This window comes from Mustela putorius, unplaced genomic scaffold (assembly GCF_011764305.1).
Source record: "Mustela putorius furo isolate JIRA1106 unplaced genomic scaffold, ASM1176430v1.1 tig00003858_pilon_pilon_pilon, whole genome shotgun sequence".
NCBI classification, from domain to species: Eukaryota; Metazoa; Chordata; class Mammalia; order Carnivora; family Mustelidae; genus Mustela; species Mustela putorius.
In genome coordinates, this window is record NW_025422010.1 from 22,334,861 (window position 1) to 22,362,109 (window position 27,249).

At 44.6% G+C, this 27,249-nt stretch overlaps 1 protein-coding gene across 5 annotated transcripts in view; it reads right to left on the reverse strand.

Annotated features, from left to right (window-relative positions):
• Positions 1-6,672: 6,672 nt before the first annotated feature.
• KCTD1 (potassium channel tetramerization domain containing 1) overlaps positions 6,673-27,249 on the reverse strand; it is a 180,979-nt gene continuing 160,402 nt past the window's right edge. For 4 of the 5 annotated variants that reach the window (XM_045065475.1, XM_045065476.1, XM_045065473.1 and 1 more), the window contains exons 4-5: positions 14,998-15,303; positions 6,673-7,634 (exon numbers count right to left, since the gene is read on the reverse strand). In XM_045065475.1, the coding sequence (XP_044921410.1) occupies positions 7,476-7,634; positions 14,998-15,303 (465 nt within the window). In that variant the 3' untranslated portion in view covers positions 6,673-7,475. The remainder of the gene's footprint in view (positions 7,635-14,997; positions 15,304-27,249) is intronic. The other variant, XM_045065474.1, reaches the window with a different exon arrangement.

Consider the following 27,249-nt stretch of genomic DNA (forward strand, 5'->3'; position numbering starts at 1 on the left):
AGAAAGGGCTAGAGGTCAAAAAAATAATTCTGTATGGTCCAATGGAAATATTTTGCAGACTATGCATCTATCCTTGCTTATGACCGAATAGACTAAAATAAATCATTTCAGTAAGATTACTTAAAATTAAGATTACATCTTACTTACTTGCTTAACTTCAAGTCAGATGGAAGGATCATGTCTTACTTGTTCCTGTGTCCTCAGAGCTGGCTACCCTGCTTGCGGCTCTGGGAGAAGATGGCCATGAAGGCGATGGGAAAGCCATCAGTGGGCGAGATCACACAGGGAGATACAGCATACACCGAGAACAGTGACACATAAGAAAAAATGTTTACGCTTTGGGGTGAGAATTTGAGAAATGAGTGATCTGGTGGCCTCCGTGGTCATGGGGCTGGTCCACGGGCCCCATGAAAAATACCATCTAGATGCCATCCTACTATTCTGTTGGTGGTTTGGATTTTTGGTAAGTCACTGCCTTTACGTATTTTTCATATTAACACAAATGCTCTTAGTGAGTGTGCCAAAATCATTTTAGTCCATCACATGACTAACTTTGCTGGGAAGTAAAGTTCCAAGAGGTGGGTGTGGGTGTGGGTAGGGGGTGGAGCATGGTTAACACAGAGGCAGAAAGCCATTGGAAGGGTTTGGGGGTGTGGATATAGTACTACCTTCTGGGGCAATGGGAACTAAGTCAGATTTTGAAATAACAGTGACTGTAGGGAAAATATCATATATAGGTCAATGTTCTATTGTAGAAATACATCTACTCTGCTTAAAGTAAGAGCTACAACTGAATTATTTTCATGAATACGCAATCTACTTAACAGAATTTCAGATTTTCTGGTATTCCTATGTATTAAGAGACCACATATTTGAGAATGGCTTTAGGACAGTATTTTAAATAATACAATGTCATTTCAAATAAAAAGCAATAATGGATGAAATATTTAAATTTTAGGGCCACCAGCAACACACCATTTCCTCTTGCCAATCCAGTTGCCCATTACTATTAATAAACAAACCAGATGCATCAAATAGATCACTCAAATTGCAGACCTTTACATGATCCTTTAAGGCCTCTTCAGGCTGGATTTACTTAACTGTACTTACTGGTCTTCCCTCTTTTCCATCTAATGTGAAGTGTTTTTGACAAGTATTTGTTCTTTAAACTTCCAGAACAGGCTTTTTGAGTGAAGTTTCAGGGTTTGAATGGAATGCACAAGCAGTGTTTCTCTGGCTTTTTTCAGTCCCATTGGTTAACAGGATAATTTAATACCTGTACTGTCTGTTCCTTATTCTGACAAGCACAATCTGATAGATGGATTGAGAGGAGTGATGAAATACTGGGTTTCATGCTCAGAGTGAAGGAGAAAGAGAAACCGGGGGTGGGAGAGGGCAGGAGAAAGAGAGGATGAACTTGGAGTCATGTGAACTACAGTGGGATCGAGCCCTCTGAATCTAACATAGGTCAAAGAATGTGCAAAGGAGTTTTGTGGTAAATGGTTGGGGTTGTAGATTTACATACTTTTCAAATTAAAGGCTAAGATCATCATTTCAATTTCGAATAAACTCATTAAAATTTATGGGAAAAAAAGAAAATGTATGGGGAAAAGTAGATTCTTGCACACCTGTAGAAGGCTATTATTACAGGTGGTAGACGCTACTCTAATGATTTCCCGTGTTGTAACTTATCTGTTCATTCAAGCCTCTGATAGCTTTTTAAGAGGCGGTGGAAGAATCTGTCGCTGGTGGACGATTTCCATAGGATCAGGCAGTTCTCTAACTAATTAGGAAAGGATGAGGGCCCTCGGGTTAAATTTCAGCTGGTATTTCTCCGTTCCCTCCCCCTCCATTTGAAGTCTTCAACCTGGCTTTCCAAAGAATAGAAGCCAACTATTGTTTAATAAACATCAGCGAAGTAATGAAAAGGCACATCACAAAAGCACCCCTGGAGGATTCTCGTCTACTAATCTTAGCTTGGATAGAGGGAGCCCAGCGAGTGACATTGCCAAGTAGTTTCCGGACTTGCCTGACCAAGGCGTCACCTGTTAAAATACAAACTCCCAGGCTTTTAGAGATTGAGATTCAGGACATCTGTGGGGACCTGGGGTGAGGCGGGAGGGAGTAGCCTGGAACCTATGACTTGAACAAATGCCTTAAGAATGGGCAAGTTTGGGGGCGCCTGGGTGGCTCAGTCCATGAAACCTCTGCCTCAGGCTCAGGTCATGATCCCAGGGTCCCTGCTCAGCGGTGTGTGTGTTGGGGGGTCCTGCTTCTCCCTCTCCCTTTGCCCCTCCCCTGCTCATGCTCTTTCTCTGCCTCAAGTAAATAAATAAATAAATAAAATCTTTATTAAAAAATGGGCAAGTTTGGGGAACCCTGATATAGCCAATGTAAACTTTTACTGAGAAGAGCAGCTTGGTGGTTACAAAGTCAGAGACAGTGTGTCTTCTGTTTAGTTAATTCCTACTGTATAGGGTTTATCTAGGGTTTAGTAATTCCTAATCGATAACCAGTAAATCACCGCAGCAACATTTTTGTCTCGTGGCTTTATAATGAAGCACACTGAACTTGCCAAGGGCAGAGCAAAATATTTTTTGCATAAGTTAGAAAACCAGAAAGAGTTGAGCCCAAGGCATTAAACGTGGGTGTGTGTGTGTAGGGAACTTTGGCAAAATTTTTTGACATACCAATATTCTCAACTGCAAAATTGGGATAATAATGCCAACTTCATAGGGTTTCTATGAGGATTGAAGGGAAGGGCATTCCTAAAGCCCTAGCACAGAGTAAGCATTTAATGAAAGCTTATTATTGCTACTGTCAGTTGTATGCTAGGATTTCAATCTTTGTGATCAAATGATAGTATGACTACAGGTTTGCCTTAAATCTTCATATGAATGTTACATCTTCAAACAACACGGTTCTGGTGCTATCACATGGTCTTACCCAGATGAAATTTTTCTAGAATGTCTAAAACTGTTTTATTATTTCGTAATTCTCAGAGCTACAAACTCCGCAGATGTCTTATCTGTGCACTTGAAGAAAATGAGTCAGTTCTAACATTCACACATCTAGAGACACAAAAATCTAGATTTCAAGGTTTTCTAGGAAAAATGAGACATTTCAGTATTCAGGACCCTGTTCTCCTGTTGGAGAAGCCTGTTCGCACTGAGGTAGGGGCTGCCCCTTTTGAATGGGGCACACATGCTCCTGCCTGTCTCCTAATTTATGTGACTCACCTGGCCTTTGTAGGCAGCTGAGCTTTTTTTATTTTCCCAAAGATTTTATTTATTTATTTGACAGAGATACAGCAAGAGAGGGAACACAAACAGGGAGAGTGGGAGAGGGAGAAGGAGGCTTCCCATCAAGCAGGGAGCCCGATGTGGGACTCCATCCCAGGACCCTGAGATCATGACCTGAGCTGAAGGCAGACGCTTAATGCTTGAGTCACCCATCTACTTTCTTCCTCATCCTACCACAACACAAAAGCTTATCTTCTCTCAATTGGTTTCGGCCCTCCTTATAAATCTTAACTGGATATTGACGTTTTCGTACCATTTACTTGATGTTTGAGAATATTAATTTCTTTAATGAGAAATGGGGATGCTATAGCCTTTAGTGTGGTCCTAAGGATTCAATGGGTTAAATGCAGAAAAAGTGCTTTGCGCAGGGCCTGGCATCAAGCGCACACTGAAGGCATGGCTGTGATTCTTACTCTGTAGAAACTCACCTAATATTTAAGAGCCAGTTTGGAAGTAGCTCAGTTCATTCCATTTTTCTAGAACACTTCTTAGAAAAGAGCAGGTCTGAGAATAGAGTCCGTGTGCTTGACTAAAGAAATTATTTTGGTCAACAAATATTAAAATGTTATTTAAAATGCCAGCGGATCAGGAAACAAGTCTTTTTGAAATGAATCGTGCCCAATCCCAGGCAGAAGTTTTGAACAAATCCATTCTGGAGAGCTGTTGTGACCCCGGAACCCCAGTCTCGGGCCTCTTCTCAACCAGGCTGGGGGGTTGGGGGGCTGTCAGTAGTCCACGCTGCGCATGGTAGCCACTGTGGCGGCCAGGCGACGCGGCAGGCCTTTGCTGACCTGCCTGTAAAGTTCACTTTTTTTTTTAAAGTTCACTTTTTTTTTCCCCTAAAGATTTTATTTATTTGACAGACAGAGATCACAAATAGGCAGAGAGGCAGGCAGAGAGAGAAGGGGAAGCAGGCTCCCTGCTGAACAGAGAGCCCAATGCGGGGCTCGATCCCAGGACCCACTGAGCCACCCAGGCGCCCCTAAAGTTCACTTTTGTAACCACGAAGATAACGATTGATTTGGGAAAAGATGGCCAATGGGTGTTGAACAGAGTATTTACAGTCTCACAATTTCATTCCATTGATTACTTATTAATCCGAAAGGGAGAAAGCTACTTTCACATTGGAGAAATTTGGTGAATGTCACTTCAATGAATGATCAAAATTATCACTACAAAAGAAAAACCATAACCCACATGCATTAATATTTATAAAAGCCAGAAATAAAAATAAAAACAAGAACTAGAAATTTTAAAAAATTACTGTCTTTATGGGCCAAATGGATCCTTGTAAGGACATAACATAACCTATAGAGTATTCTTTCAAAGAAAAAAAAAAATTAACCTGATGCTACCAGTGAGAGACCAGACAAATCCAGAGACAGTAATAAACAAAGCACATAGGCCTTGATCATGGGCTCTTAGTGGGCTGACAAGTGAAGTTTGAATATGCACTGCATATTGGATTATAAAAACAGGGCAAAATACCATTGTGACTCAATTATATTTTGAATGACCTGGAGCGCCTGGGTGGCTCGGTTGGCTAAGCCTCTGCCTTCTGCTCAGGTCTTAATCTCAGGGTCCTGGGATCGAGCCCAGCATTGGGCTCTCTGCTCAGACCGCTGCGGGGAGCCTGCTTCCCCCTGTCTCTCTGCCTACTTGTGATCTCTCTCTCTCTGTGCCAAATAAATAAAGTCTTTAAAAAAATTTGTATTTTGGATGACCAGCTCTTTCCTGAAGGTTCTGGGAATCTATGCTAGAAGATCTCACAGTGTGAAAATTACATGCGATAAGTTTGCTGCATTTGATCGGATTGGAGGTTTTATACAAAGAACGGGCAATGGGTTGTAGTTATATAAACCCTGTATAAACAGGCATAGAAACTTGAAAAAAAGAGTGGATGCTGATAATGTAGTGTGTGTGTGTGTTGCAGGGGGCAATACCAACTGCCCAGAGACTGCTGAGTAAATGTTAGGATGACAACTACCTGTAAGCCCCCAAGCAGGCTTTCTTTACCTCAAACTTCTAGAAACTTTTGCCTCGTGAGAACGGATTACTAGGAAAGTCGGAGCACAATTTCATTGTCCTCTCAGTCCAGCAGGGATGAGCAGGAAGCCGGTGGGAGCAGATCTGGCTGTCTCCTCTGAGACTATGCTGTATTAGGCTCAACTACGGGGAAATCAAACCACCATGGGTAAGACTGGCTGGCAGTCATTAGAGTCGTTCTGTGTTTGGGCCTCTGTGTTTCAGGGGGTGATAGGAGCCATTAACAGCTTACTTTTAGTTTCAGAAGCCAGAGATATTTTCATTACTAGTGTCCTCAGGCATAGACTTTTTAATTTAAAAAAAGAAAGTAAGCTCGGGATGGAAATCACCTATCACTACAGGAATGTCTCTGCAGCAGAAACACATTGTAGTTTACCTGTCAATCTTACCATCATGTCGGGTTTATTGTGAGTGTCTGGAATGAGGAAGAGGAAGTAGGGAAGGGAAGTGATGGCAGGGTTCAGAGAGGAACCCCTGGAATCACTAATACCTCAGAAAAGCTGAGGGCTTAATTCCAACGTGGTACTGAGACTTCAAGTTTCTTACCTCTGGGGCTAGTTAGAAAGCGACCATTCTGGCTCTTAGATTGTCTCTACTTCTTCCAAAGTCATAATGCCCTACTTTTTGGGTTTTTTGGACAGGTGTCATGGTAGATTCAAGTTGGCTACAAATTCTGTCACTCTCCCCAGCAGGAGGGAGATTTTATTTCCCCTCCCTTTGAGTCTGAGCTGGCTCTGTATCTACTGAGCCAACAGACTGCCCCAGAAGCCCGCTACCAGTTCCCTGCCTGGCCCTTCAGAGCATGGTGGCTTCCACTTCCTACCTCTTGTAACCCTTGTGACAGGGACACTCTCCCTTACAACACAGCTCCGGAGCCGGGACAGGCCTGAGCCACACAGAGAGGCTTGAAGCCAGCATGGACTGGCAGCCCATGGGAAAGCCATGTAGGACATCACAGCCCAACCTCACCACAGAAGCAGGCCTGCAAAGTCCAGGCCACTCAGAAGATGCCACAGAATCACGAGAGAGAATAAAATGGCGTCTGAAGAAGCTAAGTTTTGGCGTGGTTTGCTGGGCAGCCAGAGATAACTACAATTTATAAACAAAACGTTCATGAGGAGGAAGATTATCTTGCTAACCAGCACAAAGTAGCAAACAGGCACGGAACCGTGATCACATCCTTGTCCTTCAGCGGGTTTGACTTCAACACTGGCGTCAGCTTTGAGGGCCTCTTTCTGATGTTTAACACAGAAGATTTAGAAAAAGAAAAAAAAAATCTCATTTTAATACAGCCTCATCCCCACACGGGTGTTTCACACAGACCTTATTTTTTAAACAGAGTTTATTGTATTTAATACATTATAAAATTTGAAAAATTGTAGGAAAGCAGCAGACTCAAACTGGAGCAACTCTAACAAGTAATAATTCTGGCCCCTTTGCAAAACTGATCAGTTTAAAAACAAAGTAATGTTCACATCTGTGAAGGCGGACAAAAAAGTGTGACTTCTGTACAAACTACATTTAAAATTTCATGTCTAATGTCTTTCGGTTGCAGTGTGCTCACGAGAGTTTTTCTGAAGTCCTGCCTGGTGCCGCCTAAAAGAGAGGACATGAAACCTCCATATGCAAATAAACTTGATTCAAGGTGTTTTGGTTTTTTTTGTTTCTTTTTTTTTAAAAAAAAAAAAAAGGAAAAAGAAAGACAGAGGAAAAGGAAACAACGGATGGCTGTTGGCAATGGAAACCGTAAGGAGATGCGTCCTCACTGCTCATGGCTTCTCTATTGGTCGGGGGGCCTCGGGAGGCCCAGGACACCTCACGGCCATTACAGCACCAACTGTAGCTACCACCTTTTAAAACTTTTTTTTTCCTTTTTTTGCATTTCCTACCTTTTGACATATATATATATTTATATATTTTTTTACACCTTGAGGATATCACTATTCCAATTGTTCCCATATGAATACAGGTGTGGTCTCTATTGGATATAAATGTGTCTTTTTATTCAATTTTAGGTCCAGGACTTGGTTTGCTGTCCCAACTGCACATAAATGTCCCTTTTGTTTGTTTGTTTGTTTGTTGTGTACGTTTTTCTTTTTTTCCTCTTTGCATAAGAAATCTGTCCATTTAGTCCAGAGGCTCCTGCTTTATCCGGATGACAGAGGGTACGCGGGGTGTCCGCCTCAGCTCCCGTCGCAGGACGTACTCGCTGAACTGAGACGAGTCCACTCCTCCTCCACAGGAGCCCACGATTTCAAATCCTCTCTGCTGCAACCTCTCGAGGACCTGCACGGGGCCAAGACAAGCATCCGGTTAGCAGGGAGATGAGCACTCTGGCCACACACACAGCCCAAAGAAGTGTCCTAAGTCTGAGCCCCTGTGCAGCCCAGGTCACTCTTACCCAACCCCCAGGTCTCTCAAGTTGCTGCTTTCAGTGGAAGACCCTGGACGGAAGGGCAGGAGGGAGGGAGCATCATTTCTAAGACCTCAGATGTACCCTTCTGTGCCTGCTGCACACGGGCCAGTTCATTTAATGTTTACAACCACCTGGCAGCACGGTTGGTCAGCCCATTTCATACATGGGAAAACTGAGGCTCCCAGCATGTAAGTGATGGGACTGGGTTTCCAACTCAGGTCTGTCTGGCCTCAGATGCCACATTTCTTGGAACATGCAACACTACCTTCTCTGCAGAAAGAGAGAGCTCGCATTTCAAATATCATTTATCACTAAAATATTGTCCAGGAGATGATAGATGATATGGCCAGATGCTGACTTTATCTGAATTTACTCAGCCAGTGATTCACTCTCAACTCATTCACCCTCGGCTCTGTCACTGTTGAAGGCTGCCAGTATGAACTTAATATATTTCAGCTTAGAAGACGGGTATCATTTCAATAGCAGAACAAATGGACTACTGAAGACAGCTGAGGTTTATCTACAGGTTTTCAAGTTTATGGCATCTGAAATAGATTTACTGCCCTGTGTGCATTCAGGGAGGCAATGCAACAGCTGTTGCATTTTAGAAGAGTTGCATATTAGAAGATTTTGCATTTTAGTTATTGCCATTTTAGAAGAGTTGCATATTAGAAGACATATCCAAAATAAATATATTCTAAACTTCTCATGTAATCACTTCTCAGATAATAATCACTTTTAATAATCTCTTCAATTTTGAAATCAAATACTGAACACTAGAAAGATCCCTGGGTTGGTCACCTACATGTCTGACGGCCTTAAATGCAGAAACAACTCCTACATTCTCAGGCGAAAACACAGAAAATTAATACAGAGCATTGTTTCCCTAGAAATCCAACAGACACTGGATGTGCAAATGTTCCCTGGGCTTCTGGTTATGATTAAATTCCTTCTCCACCACTCTAAAGGGAAGACAACTCCATCACAGCTTTAAAATAAAAGTCTGGCTCAAAACTTTACATGGGGAATGAAGTGAAATGTTATTAAATAACTTTCAAAATTTACTCAATGTAAGGTGAACCCTTCCTATTTCTCTTAAATTATTTTTTGGTCCCCTTCTTCTATGTGGAATATAATTTGTAAGTTTGCCAAATGGCTAACTAGAGATTGGAAAACAAAACAGTATGCTTTCTAAAAACTCAAACTTTGCATGTTGGCAAATTAAAAAAAAAAATTCCTTAAGAGAACAAAATGAAAATTCTACCCTAAGGACAGCTCCATTTCTGTAGCTATATTCACCACGCAGACTCATACCAGTCCGCAAAGGGACAGGACGAAGAAAACAATTCCTAAGTTCAAAATCAAGAAGTGCTTTGGTGGCAAGTCAATAAAAAGGTAAAGACCCAAGAGCCCACTCCAAGATGTCCTGGGCAGAGGCAGGGACGTACCCTGTCGGCAAAGCTCCACCAAACCACTGCACTGGAAAGGACTCTTTGTCTTGACTGGGAGAGGAATTACAAAGGTAGAAGAAGCCATGAACAAGGGCACATGTAACTCATACTATTTGTTCTGCAGTACTGTTAGGTTGTTAAACTGTTAAATACGGAAATCCTGAAGGCGTCTGTCTCCCCAACTGATACGATCATCATTCTATAGGCCCAGTGTTATGCTGGATGTGGTCAAAGCTCATTTCAATGTCATCCAAACAACCTATGCTCCCTGGCCATTTCTTTTTATTAAACATCAATTTGTTAAGAGCAAAATCCCTTAAAATTAGTGATCACTTGACAATATTAAATCACTCCAGGGGTGGGTTGGAGTGTCAGGTCTTGTGCATCTTAGCCTAAAACTTCTGGATGCCTAGAGCACAGTGCCTATTTTCTTGGTCGGTGGAGCAGGAAGCTAGAGTCATCAATTGTGTTATGGTCATGTCATGGCTGTGTCACCAACAATGCTAATCCAGATGAAAATGTCCTCATCTGATTAGACTGGGATTCTTGTCAGGCATATGCATTTATTCCCTGGCTTAAGCGGTGGGGCTGGGCTTTCATCTGAGGGATGGAACCCTAGGGAAGCAATGCCATCAGAGCTCTGATTTCCAGCCTCCCTCTGGAGGGAAGCTGGGGCAGCTTGTGTGTGTAGGAGGTGAAAGGCTTTCAGAGTTTTGGAGGCTGTGATAAATAGCAGAGACCCCACTGAGGAACACGAAGTGGTTTGGGGTGCACCTCTGGCCCCATCCAACCCAGCGGCCGCCATGCTGCCTGATAGCACGAGTCTCTGGCAGGTGCTCCTGGGACATTGCTTCTGCCAGTGTCTCCTGCTCTTCTGTTCTCAGACACTGTTCACAAATTTTAAAAATACAAATAGTTGTGGAACAATCTTCAAGAGGAATGGAAGAGTGGGTGCTTCTTGTCTTTGAGCTGTGGATAGGTTTTGTTGGGTCAATCCTGAACAAAGTCATGGGTCCATTCCAATTAGAAAGAGCAAGGGGGGAACATTCTCCAGAATAGATCACATCCTCGGTCCTAAAGCAGGACTCAACCGGTATCAAAAGATTGGGATCATTCCCTGCATATTTTCAGACCACAATGCTCTAAAGCTAGAACTCAACCACAAAAGGAAGTTTGGAAAGAACCCAAATACATGGAGACTAAACAGCATCCTTCTAAAGAATGAATGGGTCAACCGGGAAATTAAAGAAGAATTGAAAAAAATCATGGAAACAAATGATAATGAAAATACAACGGTTCAAAATCTGTGGGATACAACAAAGGCAGTCCTGAGAGGAAAATATATAGTGGTACAAGCCTTTCTCAAGAAACAAGAAAGGTCTCAGGTACACAACTTAACCCTACACCTAAAGGAGCTGGAGAAAGAACAAGAAAGAAACCCTAAGCCCAGCAGGAGAAGAGAAATCATAAAGATCAGAGCAGAAATCAATGAAATAGAAACCAAAAAAACAATAGAACAAATCAACGAAACTAGGAGCTGGTTCTTTGAAAGAATTAATAAAATTGATAAACCCCTGGCCCGACTTATCAAAAAGAAAAGAGAAGGGACCCAAATAAATAAAATCATGAATGAAAGAGGAGAGATCACAACTAACACCAAAGAAATACAAACTATTATAAGAACATACTATGAGCAACTCTATGCCAACAAATTTGACAATCTGGAAGAAATGGATGCTTTCCTAGAAACATATAAACTACCACAACTGAACCAGGAAGAAATAGAAAGCCTGAACAGACCCATAACCAGTAAGGAGATTGAAACAGTCATTAAAAATCTCCAAACAAACAAAAGCCCAGGGCCAGACGGCTTCCCGGGGGAATTCTACTGAACATTTAAAGAAGAACTAATTCCTATTCTCCTGAAACTTTTCCAAAAATAGAAATGGAAGGAAAACTTCCAAACTCATTTTATGAGACCAGCATCACCTTGATCCCAAAACCAGACAAGGATCCCATCAAAAAAGAGAGCTATAGACCAATATCCTTGATGAACACAGATGCGAAAATTCTCACCAAAATACTAGCCAATAGGATTCAACAGTACATTAAAAGGATTATTCACCACGACCAAGTGGGATTTATTCCAGGGCTGCAAGGTTGGTTCAACATCCGCAAATCAGTCAATGTGATACAACACATCAATAAAAGAAAGAACAAGAACCATATGATACTCTCAATAGATGCTGAAAAAGCATTTGACAAAGTACAGCATCCCTTCCTGATCAAAACTCTTCAAAGTGTAGGGATAGAGGGCACATACCTCAATATCATCAAAGCCATCTATGAGAAACCCACCGCAAATATCATTCTCAATGGAGAAAAACTGAAAGCTTTTCCGCTAAGGTCAGGAACACGGCAGGGATGTCCATTATCACCACTGCTATTCAACATAGTACTAGAGGTCCTAGCCTCAGCAATCAGACAACAAAAGGAAATTAAAGGCATCCAAATCGGCAAAGAAGAAGTCAAATTATCACTCTTCGCAGATGATATGATACTATATGTGGAAAACCCAAAAGACTCCTCTCCAAAACTGCTAGAACTTGTACAGGAATTCAGTAAAGTGTCAGGATATAAAATCAATGCACAGAAATCAGTTGCATTTCTCTACACCAACAAGACAGAAGAAAGAGAAATTAAGGAGTCAATCCCATTTACAATTGCACCCCAAACCATAAGATACCTAGGAATAAACCTAACCAAAGAGGCACAGAATCTATACTCAGAAAACTATAAAGTACTCATGAAAGAAATTGAGGAAGACACAAAGAAATGGAAAAATGTTCCATGCTCCTGGATTGGAAGAATAAATATTGTGAAAATGTCTATGCTACCTAAAGCAATCTACACATTTAATGCAATTCCTATCAAAGTACCATCCATCTTTTTCAAAGAAATGGAACAAATAATTCTAAAATTTATATGGAACCGGAAAAGACCTCGAATAGCCAAACGGATATTGAAAAAGAAAGCCAAAGTTGGTTGCATCACAATTCCGGACTTCAAGCTCTATTACAAAGCTGTCATCATCAAGACAGCATGGTACTGGCACAAAAACAGACACATAGATCAATGGAACAGAATCGAGAGCCCAGAAATAGACCCTCAACTCTATGGTTAACTCATCTTCAACAAAGCAGGAAAGAATGTCCAATGGAAAAAAAGACAGCCTCTTCAATAAATGGTGCTGGGAAAATTGGACAGCCGCATGCAGAAAAATGAAATTGGACCATTTCCTTACACCACACACGAAAATAGACTCAAAATGGATGAAGGACCTCAATGTGCGAAAGGAATCCATCAAAATCCTTGAGGAGAACACGGGCAGCAACCTCTTCGACCTCAGCCGCAGCAACATCTTCCTAGGAACATCGCCAAAGGCAAGGGAAGCAAGGGCAAAAATGAACTATTGGGATTTCATCAAGATCAAAAGCTTTTGCACAGCAAAGGAAACAGTTAATAAAATCAAAAGACAACTGACAGAATGGGAGAAGATATTTGCAAACGTCATATCAGATAAAGGACTAGTGTCCAAAATCTATAAAGAACTTAGCAAACTCAACACCCAAAGAACAAATAATCCAATCAAGAAATGGGCAGAGGACATGAACAGACATTTCTGCAAAGAAGACATCCAGATGGCCAACAGACACATGAAAAAGTGCTCCATACCACTGAGCATCAGGGAAATACAAATCAAAACCACAATGAGATATCACCTCACACCAGTCAGAATGGCTAAAATCAACAAGTCAGGAAATGACAGATGCTGGCGAGGATGCGGAGAAAGGGGAACCCTCCTACACTGTTGGTGGGAATGCAAGCTGGTGCAGCCACACTGGAAAACAGCATGGAGGTTCCTCAAAATGTTGAAAATAGAACTGCCCTATGACCCAGCAATAGCACTACTGGGTATTTACCCTAAAGATACAAACGTAGTGATCCAAAGGGGCACATGCACCCGAATGTTTATAGCAGCAATGTCCACAATAGCCAAACTATGGAAAGAACCTAGATGTCCATCAACAGATGAATGGATCAAGAAGATGTGGTACATATATATACACAATGGAATACTATGCAGCCATCAAAAGAAATGAAATCTTGCCATTTGCGACAACATGGATGGAACTAGAGCGTATCATGCTTAGCGAAATAAGTCAAGCGGAGAAAGACAACTATCATATGATCTCCCTGATATGAGGAAGTGGTGATGCAACATGGGGGCTTAAGTGGGTAGAAGAAGAATCAATGAAACAAGATGGAATTGGGAGGGAGACAAACCATAAGTGACTCTTAATCTCACAGAACAAACTGAGGGTTGCTGGGGGGAGGGAAGTTGGGAGAAGGGGGTGGGATTATGGACATTGGGGAGGGTATGTGCTTTGGTGAGTGCTGTGAAGTGTGTAAACCTGGTGATTCACAGACCTGTACCCCTGGGGATAAAAATACATGTTTATAAAAAATAAAAAAAAAATAATAAAAAAAAAGAAAGAGCAAGGGGGGAACCCTAAGCCCTTACTCTGCTGACCTCAAGTCATTTTCAGTTATAGAGACCTGGAGCTGAAGCATAAGTATGCCTCCACCTTCTCCTCAGCAAGATGGGCGATTCACAGTGCTTACCTGTTAGGGTTGTTCTAAGAAGACAAGGCATGTACCACCCTTGGCCCAGAGCTGCTACACATTAGTTAAAATGAAGAACACACTTACCAGCGTCTAAGGGACAGGGCACCCCACACCACATGTGAACCAAACTCCCGAATTCCAACCCCAAGTCTCATTCTCCCATAGACTTCTCTGCCTCATAAAACAGCTATTCCATTCATCCAGTTCCCCTGTCAAAAATCTTAGCCATCCTTGGCTTCTTAGACCCCAAAGCCATTGTCAGAGAACCTTGTTAGCTCTATGACACTCAAGATATTCAGAACCGGACACTTCTCCAACATTGCTAACTGGTTCCCTTGCTTCCACCATTTTCCATCTGCTGCTGGAGTATTCGTTTTCAAATCTGAGCTACATCATGCCACACCTTTGTTAAAATCTTCAAATGGCTTTCCATTTTACTCACACAAGCAAATGATCCCAAACCAAAAGAAACCGAAACAACGACAACAAAAAAATCCCAGAATGCTTACCACCACCTAAGAGATAATCATCGGTGATCTGTCCCTAGCTACCTGCTAGCCTCCTGTCTCAGCACTTCCTATCCCTGACACTTCCTTCAAGCCCCATGGGCTCTCCTGATACGGCTCAACATGCCAAGCAGACTCCTACCTCAGGGTCGTCACAACTTGCCATTCCCTCTGCTTGGGATTATCTCATCCCAGCGGTTCTCTTCTCATCAGCTAACAAACACTTCTTTTTCTTCTCATTACACTTTTGTTTTTAAGGGTCTCAACATTTCTGTTGGTTACGGTTTGCCGCCCCTCCCTGTCCTTCTCAGAATGTAAATTCTGGGAAAACAGAGCTATTGTCTCTTTCTTCCTCTTCTAGATCTTCAGCACTCATACTAGCACCAGGCACATAGTAGATGTTCGACAAATACCCACAGAATGATTGAATGAGTGGGTAGGGGGTGCCTATGCTTACCTACCCAACAGAAGTGATGCCACCTGAGAGTTTCCCAGCTCCCTGGAGGGAAGGCACTGGGTGAAGGCAAGGTTAAGTGACAGCATTAAGAGGGACATTGGATGCCACACAGTGTATGACAAGACTATACCTGGACCGAGTTGAGGTGACAGTAGCCATTCAATGGAAACCTAATGACATGCGTTGAGTCGTGATTCCAGCCTGCGTTTACGGAGTTACACATCACGTCGCCAATCTCTGGAAATACTTCTTCTATCAAAGATTTGTCACCGCTGAGCGTGATCCTTTCTCCAAGGTCTGGGGCGACACGCACCACTAAGCACTCACAGGGCCTTGAAAAGCGACCACTTTCTCTGTCCTGCTTCCACCTTTCCATCTCCAACAACATGGGCTGAAGCTGAAAATATTTTGCTTCTTCATATAACAAAGTATAGTCCTGGGGAAAAAAAGGGGGGAGGGGGTTATTTCACAGTGCAAAATACAAACGGGAAGCACTGAGAATGTCCACAGATAAGGGGTGATTTTCTTCCACCTCTGTTTTTCCAGTCATCAAAACTGCGTGTAGGTTCTTTCCTCGCCACTCATTTGTGCATGCATTCATTCGGCGTAAGGGTATGAAGCACCAGGCACGCCCTCTTCTAAATGCGCCCCCATAAATTAAGTCCTGTAACCTCCACAACTGCCCCGTGATTTTGCAACCATTATTATTCCCATTGTGCAAACAAGATGAGAAAGGCTGAACCCACGACTTTTCTCTTTCAGCAGAAGAGAGCCTCTGGGTATTTAAAATTGGTGCGGTGAGAACCCATTCTAAGCCTGCCTGATGAAGCAGGCACAGGCTGCAGGTGCGGGAGCGGGTGCGGGAAGCGCAGGCGCACTATCCACTGGGAGCCTACGCCCCTGTCCCTTTCGTCCACAGTTCAGAACTCCGGATGGGAGGCAGGGGGCGGCGCCAGCTGGGGGCGGAGCTGCAGATGTTGGCGAGTGGGCGCCTGATGGATGGGCCCGCTGCTGCTACCTAAGCCTGGGTCCCCATCTCTGACGATCTGGGAGAGGCTGACGCACCTGGCCAGCTATCCGCGCTGCCATCCTCCAGTGAGGGAGGCCAACCAGCCCGTGATCCCTGCAGGACGGAGGGGCCAGAAAGGAAACCGGTCCCTTTCTGAAAGCACAGCAATTAACCACCACTCTCTGAGCACGGTTTCTTTTTCTCTTACCTTAAAAACAAATCTACAGAATTAAACCAGCAATCTGGCAAGCAGGTATGAAAACACACAAGTCACTGAATGGAAGGACGAGGGAGGCTGAGGGGGAGGCAGCGACAGAGGAATGATGTTATCAGGCGGCTCAGTATGATGTCTACACGTAGCTATGACCACAACCATTAGTGGGTGTGAGGCAAGTGGACACCTGTCCAGGCATAGACCTGGGTCCTGTGTCTGCAGTCCTTCCCCGCGCCGGAGCTGGCAGGCGGTGCGTGGAGCATGCAGCCAAGCCGACACTGAGAGCCCGGGGCCTGGGAGCTTGACCACAGGAGAGCGGGTTTTATGTGGCACTTTGCTCTTTTTCTTGCAAATTAAGCAGGAAAAGCAGCAGCCAGCAGTTTTTTGGGGTGTCCAGAGAAAAATGTGGGGAGGTGAGAAAAATGCCAGTGGATCTCCAGCTGGACCTTCCACTTTCTGTGTTGAGAGACATTTGGGTGGAGGAGGATGCTGTCTGTCCCAAACTCTTCTCAGCAGAATGGACCGCTCCTGTATTCTGCCTTCTCCTGGCAACCCCATTCTTAGGGGAGTCTTGGTTCCCTGCTGGAAATCATCTTTCTTTCACACTCTGGCACCTGCTTTGCCTCTGGACCCATGGGAGGTACTTTGAGGGGTGAGACCTAAGCTGAGGTGTGGCCACTCTTAACATAGGACAGAACTGAGCGCCCGCCCCCACCAGCTTGAGGGCAGGAGTGGACAGACTGCCGGTTCCTCCAGGGTATCTGGGACCCTGGGGCGGGGCGGGGGGGGGGGCTTGCCAACTAGGAAGTATACTGACTGTGAGACAGTGACCTCGATCTTTACTTATCAAGATGACAGCTCTCAAGGAGACTTAAAAACAGCACTGACGATTACACAAGCAACAGAAGTGAGAATTTGTTACTGCTTTTTATTTTCCTATGAGAATTAAAAATTACAGCACAAGGAAGAACCTGGACTCCAGTGAAAGTATGTCATCAAGTCTACAATCTGAGATTGCTTAGAGCAGTCTTATTGACCAACCTTGTACTTATGGAGGAATTCTTTCAAACACTGCTGAATAGTGGCCATTAGCCTCTGATTAAATGCTTCCAGTGATGGGAAGCTTACTATCTAACAGGGCATAGCATTTACTTTGTTGGCCGCTCTTACTACACTTCTGGAAATTTCTTGGTTAGAATGACCTGAATTCCCCTGTAATTCCAACTTAATTCAAATTCATCAGGGGTTACAGTGATCCTAAATTTTCTTTGACATGTGAACCCTTCACTCATTTGAAGACAACAGTTATGTCTTAATATCATTCAGACTGAAAATACCCAATCTTTTCAGCTCTTTCTTATTTGTTATGACTTAGAGGTCCTCCGACATCTGGAATGTGCCTGACTTTATCAACATACTTCTGAAAACCCAAACTGGAACTGAACCTGACATTTCAGATGTGATCTAATGAGTCCACTGTAAAACCTTTGCTTGGCTGGGAATTCTTTATTCTTGTTGTTGTTATTATTATTTTGGCTGGACATTCTAACAAGTCTTAAAGCAGCCTGCATTCATTTCCTATGGCCGTTGCAACAATTACCACACACCGAGTGGCTTAAAACCACACACATTTATTCTCTTACAGTCCTGGGAGCTGGAAGCCTACAATGGGTCATTAAGGTGGTATCTCTAGAGGGGAATCCACATCCTTGCCTTTTTCAGGTGCACAGACAGCCTGCACTCCTTGGCCTGGAGTCCCGCATCACTCCTGCCTCTACTCTTGTCACATCTTCTCCAACTCTGACCCACCTGCTTCCCCCTTTCACTCAGAAGCACCCTTGGTGAGCACGCTGGGTCCATCTGCATTATCCACAATCATTTCCCCATCTCAAGACCCTTCACTTAATCACATGTGTAAAGTCCCCTCTGCCATGGAAGATGACATATTCCTGGCTTCCTGGAATTACGATGTGGATGTCTTTGGGGGGCCATCATTCTGCAAACCACATGGCATAAGGTTGTATTAATCTTTTTGGTGTCTATTACCTTACTGGTTTATGTTTTGCTTACAGTGAAGTCTCCAGAACTTTCTAGAAGAGCTGCTACTGGGCGAGGTCCTCTTGCAACATTTGTGAAAAAAAATTTTTTTTTAAAGATTTTATTTATTTATTTGACAGAGAGAGATCACAAGTAGGCATAGAGGCGGGGGGGGGGGGGGAAGCAGGCTCCCTGCTGAGCAGAGAGCCCGATGCGGGACTCGATCCCAGGACCCTGAGATCATGACCTGAGCCGAAGGCAGCGGCTTAACCCACTGAGCCACCCAGGCGCCCCCATTTGTGAAAAATTTTAAATCCTCCATTAGTTACCCCTCTTCAGACTGCCTACTGTAGGTTCTGGAATTTGTTCCAACACACTGAGAAATGTCCATTCTTTCATCCAAAGTTCTGCTCCCGCTCTCGTTATTTTGGTCATTCTTTTTTTTTTTTAAGATTTTATTTATTTATTTGACAGAGAGAGATGACAAGCAGGCAGAGAGAGAGGAGGAAGCAGGCTCCCTGCTGAGCAGAGAGCCCGATGTGGGGCTCGATCCCAGAACCCCGAGATCATGACCTGAGCTGAAGGCGGCGGCTTAACCCACTGAGCCACCCAGGCGCTCTCCTATTTCGGTCATTCTGAACCGAGTGTTCTGTTTCTGTATGTGAATCATTTCTTAAAAGCAACGACAGGAGTGAGCTACTTGCAGGCCTTGGTTCAGGCTGATGCTTGGGTAATAAATTAAGACTCTGGACTCTGGTTATTCAAACTGTTATAAAACCTATAATTCTGAGATCAGCCAGCCCCCAGTTGTGGCATTTGCTGGGTGTCTGGTTGAAATACTATGTGTTCAGATGGACCTCCCAGGGGAAGGCTGGACATGTGGGATGGGCCCTAGTCTCCAAACCACCCAGAGATTCTCCTTATCTATAAAATGAGAGGAATAAATCATAGTGAAGGTGCTATCAGGCCTGGTACACTGAGTCTATATCCAGACAGTGTCCTGATCCACCGGTCTGTCCACCATAATCTGAAGGTAATAAGGCTGGCAGGACCTGGGGTGACAAATCCTCTATGCTCACTCTGATTCCTCTCCCCTTTCTTTTTCCCTTTGAATTCAGAAGCCACGTGGGCCATCCACTCCGAGGTCTAGCCGTGGACTGACAGAGTGCTCCCTACACCATGTGGTCCATGTTCATCGTTCTCTGCTCCTGGAAAATGAGGGGAACACTGGCCCTTAGTAGACTTTTGGTCCCACTCAGTGACTTCTCAAGGATTCTGCCAGTAGTTTTTAAAGTGTAGCTTAAAGAGGTCCCCTGAAGGTCACCCTGTACCCTGGGATGCTAACTCATGGGCCTGGCCTTGAGCCATCTCAGGCCACCAGGTGTGCCTGACCACCTCTACTTGACCATCTGGTTCCATCGCTCCCTTTACCACATTGTTCCCTCGGGTCTCTGGGGCAGAGGCCGTCTGCGCTGGGCCAGCAGGTACTAGAAAGCAGCCGAGCACGCAGGCTCTGACCATCAGCCCCACAACGTTCACTTGCCTCCCAGCTCAAGAACTAAAAAGGCCATTCTTGTCGTTACCATTTTCTGCATAGTTAAGCTCACACTGGCCATTTGTTTTCTTGGCAGGCTCCTTTTGATGCGTCTTTCTTTGCTTCCTAACGCACGCTTCCAGCTTCAGCTCATGGGCGAACTCCCTGCAGAGCAGGCTCGGTGTCCACTGTGGCTTTCCTTTCCTTCCTCAGTCAGGATCAGTTAGTTGTATTGTCTATGTCCCATATATTTTATTGTTTTATCAAGCTTCCCTTTGGACTCTCTGACCTCATGCTCATTTCCTTCTGCTCTCTGAATCTTGTGAAATCTTTTTTCCTTACACCTTGGTCCCTATCTGGCAACACCCTCCATTCCCTTCTTTGGCTTTTACAACCTCTAGACAACTCGGTCTTTCATCCTCAAGGTACGAGATGGGATTGAGCAGGATTTTATAGAGCAGTAGCAAGTTTGGCCCCAGATTTCCTTTCTTTTCTTTCTTCCTTCCTTTCTTTTTTTTTTTTTTAAGATTTTGTTTATTTATCTTAGAGAGAGAGTATGAGCAGGGGGAGGAGGGCAGAGCGGGGAGGGAAAGGGAGAGAGAATTTCAAGTGGACTCTAAGTTGAGTACAGAGCCCCATGGAAGGCTCCATCTCATGACCCTGAGATCATGACCTGGGCCAAGACCGAGAGTCGGACGCTCAACCAGCTGAGCCACTCAAGCGCCCCTGAGCCCAGATTTTCTTTTGAGGGAAATGAATCCAAAGCAACCATATCTGCTTTCAACAAAGCAACTCCAGGATGTACTAGTTGCCATCATTCCTCTGCCCTGCTTGTGTGCCAATTTTATCTTCTTTCATTTAGGAAGCGTCATTCAAATTTCTTGCTTAGCCTCATATCCAGATAAAGGAAAACCTATTATCATGTTTAAATAACTTTAAAATCCTAGAATACATGTTTTTAAAATAAATCTTTTTGAGGTTTACAGTGGTTTTTTGAGGCACAGAAAGATCAAGATCCCGGAGCACCTGGGGGGCTCAGTGGGTTAAAGCCTCTACCTTCGGCTCAGGTCATGATCCCAGGGTTCTGGGATTGAGCCCCGCATCTGGCTCTCTGCTCTGCAGGGAGCCTGCTTCCTCCTCTCTCTGCCTGCCTCCCTGTCTACTTGTGATCTCTGTCAAATAAATAAGTAAAATCTTAAAAAAAAAAAAAAAAGAAAAGAAAAGAAAGGAAGAAAGATCAAGATCCCATTTTACAGACAAACAAATTGAGCTTTGCCAAGACCCTGGAGAGAGGTACATGGAACAAGAAGGTAAATACGGGTGGACTCCAAAATGCAAACAGACCAAGTTTTGAAAGCTGATTTCTTGATTAAATATTTGGAATTCAGAAAACATTCTCCCTAGAGGGAGGAAAGGGATATACACCGTGCATTCGTTTCCAACTGCTGCTGTAAGAAATGACCACAAATTTGGTGGTTTAAAACAACACAGATTCACTCTTGCACAGTCCAGGGGGTTCGAAGTCTGAGATGGGGCTTAGGGCTAGTCAGTCGAGCTCCCGGTAGGCAGGACGGCCTTCCTTCAGAAGGCTCTAGGGAACAAAGGCTTTCAGGCCCTTTCCAGCATCCAGGGGCTGCCTGCATTCCTTGGCTCCTGGCCAACAATCACATTTCTTCCTTCATCACCTCTTCTCTGACTCTGACCCTCCTCCCTCCCTCTCTCCCTTGTAAGGACCTTTGTGATTCCACTGGGCCCACCTGGATTATCCAGGATAATCTCCCCATTTCAAGACTCTTAATCACAGCTGCAAAGTCCCTTTGGCCACTTAAGGTCATCCATTCCAGGGATTAGGACCGGGACCCCCTTGGGGGTCATTACTCAGCTTGCCCACACACATTTACTGGTTCCACCCAACAGAGATTTATTTAACTCCTGATGGCCTTGGAAGTTTTACACACAGTAGTTGGCACATCCTTTTACTCAAAAGGCAACTCAGCCACTTGTTCATTTTAAAATCTGTTCGTGTGCCAGATGCCATGCTAGATGCTGGAGGTACGAAAAGGGTCTTCCTCTGGGGAACATGTCCAGTCCATCCCGAGCCTCCCAGGCAGTGCTTGGCTCCCCAGAGGGCAGAAGTGTACATATCAGGGCGCCTGCAAAGCAGGGGCACCAAGAAAATGAGAGAAATGAAGGATTTTATATTTTACATTTCAAAAATAGAATCCAGGTAGTAATCATAGGGAAAAAAAAATCTCTGTGGGACTTAACTTCCTTTAGTTTTAATTTTTTTGGTTGTTATTTTGTTTGTTTGTTTGTTTGTTTTTGTTTTTTGGTGGAAGGTGGGCCACCATAAATTTTTCCAGTATTTCAGATTTGGGGTGTCTAAAATTCTTAATTTCCCTGGCTCTGCAATCTTCCTTCTTTCCTTCCTTCCTTCCCTCTCTCTCTCTCTTTTCTTCCCTTCTTTCTTCCATTTTTCTTTAAAAGGACTTAATATTTTTACAGCAGTTTTAGGTTCACAGTTAAAACTGAGGGGCAATAGGCACCTCATTGGCTCAGTCTGTTAAGCGTCTGACTCCTTGGTTTCTGCTCAGGTCCTGATCTCAGGGTTGTGAGATCGAGCCCTGCTTGGGGTTCCATGTTCAGCACGGAGTCTGCTTCTCTTTTCCTGGTGCCTCTAGCCCTCCCCCTGCTCTCTCCCTCTTTAAAATAAAATCTGTAAATACATACACACATACATAAATAAAACTGAAGGGCAAGTACAGAGATTTCCCATACACCCATCTCCCACCAGAGTGGTGCATTTGTTACAACCAATGAGCCTACATGGTCACCTGAAGTCCACAGTTCATACTAGGACTCACTTTTGCCACTGTTCAGTCTATGGGTTTGGACACACATATAATGGCATGTACCCACCACGAATGGCACCATACAGAGTAGTTGCACCACCCTAACCCTCTCTGTGCTCTACCTGTTTATCCCTCCCACCCCCTGCAACCCCCTTTCCTTTTTTCAAAGCCCTGGAAGCCTGGCCCACTTGATCCTTTTCCCCCTGCTACCAATATGAGACTTCTGGCCAGGAGGCCTCCTTCCCATCCAGCAGCGCCAACTTCCAGCTTCTCCTGACTACTCTTGATTTTCCAGGAGTGGGGGGGCGGGCAGGATATCCAGCCTGACGTTCAGCCTGAATGGATTTCAGCTAGTAAAGGAAACAGAAGCAGTGGCAAGGCGTCCCCTCTCCACCTGACCACTGTCTCCCTCCCCTAGCACCTGTCAATCTCCTAGAGAAAGGCAGGGTAGACACAGGGGATAATGATGGAGTGTTTGTGGTGGGGCTGAGGGCAGATCCATCTGCATTCTCAAGCCACACCCCGGCTTGGCAATTCACCGGGATACTAACTGCAGGGGTGAGACCTGGTGTGTAGGGTGGAGTGAGAGCAGGGGCTAGAGATGCCATCTGAGATGGTGCCGGGGCTGCCAGCTGGCTGTTCTGCCTGCCTCCCAACCCTCCTCTTTGGGTGCTGCAGCTGGTCTTGCCTCTGAGGGAGTGTGCTCGGGAGAGGAAGAGAAGTGGCCCTGGGCAGGGGTCCTACAAGTCATAGTCTCTGCCCCAGGAATGCAAGTACTAGGGGACGGCAGCTGAGACAATGGGCTGGGGCAGCCATCCTAAGGGGGCACTCTCTTAGATACTGGAGAAGAGAATTCTTGGAGGTCTACCCAGCTGACTACTCTGCCTTCTCCAAGAAAGTCTGACCCTCAAGAGTGAGCGCCTAGTAGCCACGTGTGCTTGCCATAGCAGACTGGCCAATGCCTAAGCACTGGAGCCCCTAGAGCCAGTCAGATGGTCTCTGCAGAACCAAGGATGGGGAAAGAAACCCCCCGCCCTGTTGGGGCAGAGCCATGGATGGCCCTCTAGAAGGACTTGATGACCTCCCAAGTCTGAGGGCCTCAGAGTCGCCCTGAGAGAGAATGCTCCCGCTAATTCTATGTGATAAACTTCCCATCAAAACGTCCTTCCTCTCTTTCTTCCTGGTTCTCAGCTGGGGCTGATTTTGACCCTAGAGGACATTTAGCCAAGTCTGGAGATGTTCTGGGTTGTCCTAGCTGGGTATGTGCTGCTGGCATGTGGTGGGTGGAAGCCATGGATCCTGCTCAACATCCTGTAACACAGGACAGCCCCGCCACGGAGAACCATCTGCCTCAAAACGCTAATAGCGCGAGAGGAGAAACTCAGAGCTTGACCGAGATCGTTAACAAATGTGCTAGCCTTCAAACACATATGGTTACTAATGCCATGTAATATGAGGTCCACAATATCATCAGAGATGTATTCTCACCAAAATGTTTACCCTAAACCTGTCAGGCCTTCAGATATAATTTGCAGTTTATAGGGAATCAGAAGTTACAGTAACGAACCAAACTACCTATGACAAGGCAGCCAGACAAATCCAGAAGAGGGGCTCTCTGTGGGGTACCTGACCCGGTTTCTTCAGCGAGTCAGCATCATATAAAAAGTGACAGACTATGCTAGGTAATAAAAGGAAGGAACATAACTGGATTCGATATGCAGTCTCACATCAGACACATCTTGGAGAAACTGCCCACAAAGACAGTCTGGGGTCAAGCTGGGAAATCTGAATATGGTTCCAGTATTAGAGAAAGTCTGATTTCATTGAAAGAGGAAGATAGAGATTACTGTCAGAAGTAAGGACAGGAAAAGAGCAGAAGGCCATGCATGCACTAAGATTTTAATACTGGCAATCTCCGAGAGATGGGAATATGGGGCTTAGACGTTCTTCTAATTTTCTACAATGTGCATATCCTTTTCTATAATACGAACAGCTTATTAGAAAGAACAGATTCATTTTTTTTTTTTTTAAACTTAAGCCAGGGATAGGTAAGTTGTGGACTGTCTATAAGCAAATTTTTCTTTATCTTATCTGTGGACATCCAGCTGTGACCATAAAAGATGCTAGCAATGTGGGGGACACTTAACAAGGATGTTCAGAACACAAGGCTAGAAAGAGGTAATTTTTTGTGATTCCCCATCGAAAAGGGAACCAAAATTCCGGACTCCTGGTGTACTGGGAATCACAAATGTGTGTGTCTGCCTAGACAACACATGTAGGTAAGCAGAAAATGAAGCAACGATGAACAAGTCCTTATCAGTGGGAGGAGGGAAACCAAGGACAGTCACCTTCATACTAAAACAGAGCAGGGAAGTTCTACAATCACTTACTCGAGAAGAGATTCCAGTGCCTTCCAGCGGAAGCAGGGCACGAGCAGCTGCCACTTCAACGATGACCTAAATTGGTAAGTGGGGATCTAGTGCATACAGCATATGTGCACAGTGGCATTTTAGCAGGGAGGTAGGACTCCGTGATGTCAGCGTTGTACACATTCACTCCAATCCACCATTCAAGAGCTGGAGAGGGGAGCCAGAAATCAAGGAATGCTTTCCCTACCAAACCTAGTTAAGACAGATTCTCTCCTCATGCCACGTCCCTTCTCCCAGGTCAGGAAATGGACTCCCGTGAGGAAGAAAGCACCTGTTGTGCTGTTCAGGGACAGGCAGACTGAGAGCTCATTTGTGCGTACGTCTGCGTTTGTGGTCGGCACAAGCTGCTTCAATTTCACCATCAGCCAAGGAGCTGAATGGCCGCCTCAGCTTCCACTCTCCTTCTGCTGCTCCTCCAGGTTCCAGAATGTCCCGTAATTTATAGCCTATCACCTGGAGCTTCCATGGGAAACATTTCAGGGTCCTGGGAGACGTGAGTTCCATTTGACATGCTTTTTGTCTTTTTCCCCAAGCGTGTGCTACAGCTAAATCCTTGGGCAATTAATGGCTATGTTTTGCACTTAGAATTGATGGACAGCAGGGCTCTGGAATCCTCAGGGAGCTCGAAAGGTGCAGAGCCGTCACCTTGCCCATCCTGGCCCACTGGGTGAACCCTCAAGGGACTGTGGTCAGGGATCCGCCGCAGCCTAACTCCCATGAGGAAGTCTGTCTCTTTACATCTAACTTCAATGCTCTCCAAGAACAAAATAACACCCTGAAGGGGTTCACAATACCTAGCTCCATTTCTGGGACACACTGCGACTCCTGACAAATGGCTGTCATCATGTTCTAACTATAATTCCCCATTCGCTGCTCTGTATTTCCTGGAGTCTGCATCTTTCTTAATCATGGAATTATAAATTAATATTTTACCCATGTAAGTTGCTTAGGATGATGGTATTATACACACTTTTTTTTAATCTGCCCTTTCGTCCAATAAATTAGTCCTATAAATTAGTGTGTTGCTTCTGGTCTCCTGAGACTCCTGCTGTATTTAAGTTAATTAATACTAAGTAATTATTATGTGCCCAGCGCACAATGTCCTTTAGAAAACATAAAAAGTCCATGCCTGGGAGACCCTTACAAGGAAGAGAGTCCGGGTATATATATAAGATCTCCAGAGTTTGGATGTAAGAAATTATATGAGCAGGTATGGGGTAGGAACCAAATTTGGTTTGAATGTGGGTCTCATGTCATTTGTTTATGTATCCATCCGTGCATTCATTCACTCATGTCATAAACCTTCACGTGCTTCCTATGTGCCAGGGCTGAGCTAGTGGGACAGTCTATTCCCAGCCCCTAGCCTTTGCTCATTTCTCTGACTACAAAAGCTAAAAAAGAAAAACACCCCTTTCTCAGCCTCCTCTGCCTGTTAGGGAGGCTCAACTCTAGCCACTGACCGATAAAGGGAAAGTCTACTGGGGAATCTTCTGACAAGGACAGAAATTTTGTGAGTTAAAAAGGCTTTTGGCCCATTTTCCTGCCTGGAATGAGGATGTGATGCCTGGAGCTGCGGCAGGCACCTTATGACCTTGAGGTGACAAGTGTGAGGCCAAAATATCAACACTGAAGATGGTAAAACAAAAAGACAGAGTCCTCGTCCCTATGACGCCACTGAGAAGACACCACTGTCAAAACCATGGACCTCTGATTTCTTATGTGAGAAAAAAACAAATCTCCATTAGTTTAAGGCACTGCTGATTGGCTATTCGAACTCCTGTAGCCAAAAGCGTGTATAACTTATAGTTGGGTACACAGAGCCAGACAGTGAAGACAAATAATCACAAATGCACATGTGTGAGCACGGGGAGAATCGCAGGGTATAGGCAAACCTAAGCTGGACCAGGCAGGGATGGCTTAGTGATGAATACAATGAGCCCGGAAAACATAAAGGCGGCCAGGAAAAGGGCATTCAGCAGACAGAATGGTCTCTTTGAAGGGGGCAAGAACAAGGCATCCTTGTGGAACTAAGGAAATTCCTGTAGGGCATATGTGTAGGTAAGAGCTGGGTGCGGGGGGTGCGGGTAGAGAACACGGGCTGGAGTATTCTGGGTCTTGTGGGTTCTGGCAAGGATATGCCGCTTTGCTCCATGAAAAATGAATGGGACGCCTCTGTAGAGTTACAAGCAGGAGCAAGTCATGATAACTCTACTTTTTTCAGAAAGTGTCCCTTGGTGAGGGATGGGGTGGAAGATGGCAGAGGAGGGGGAGAGGGAGAAGGGTGTGGCTATAAAAGGGTAACGGGAG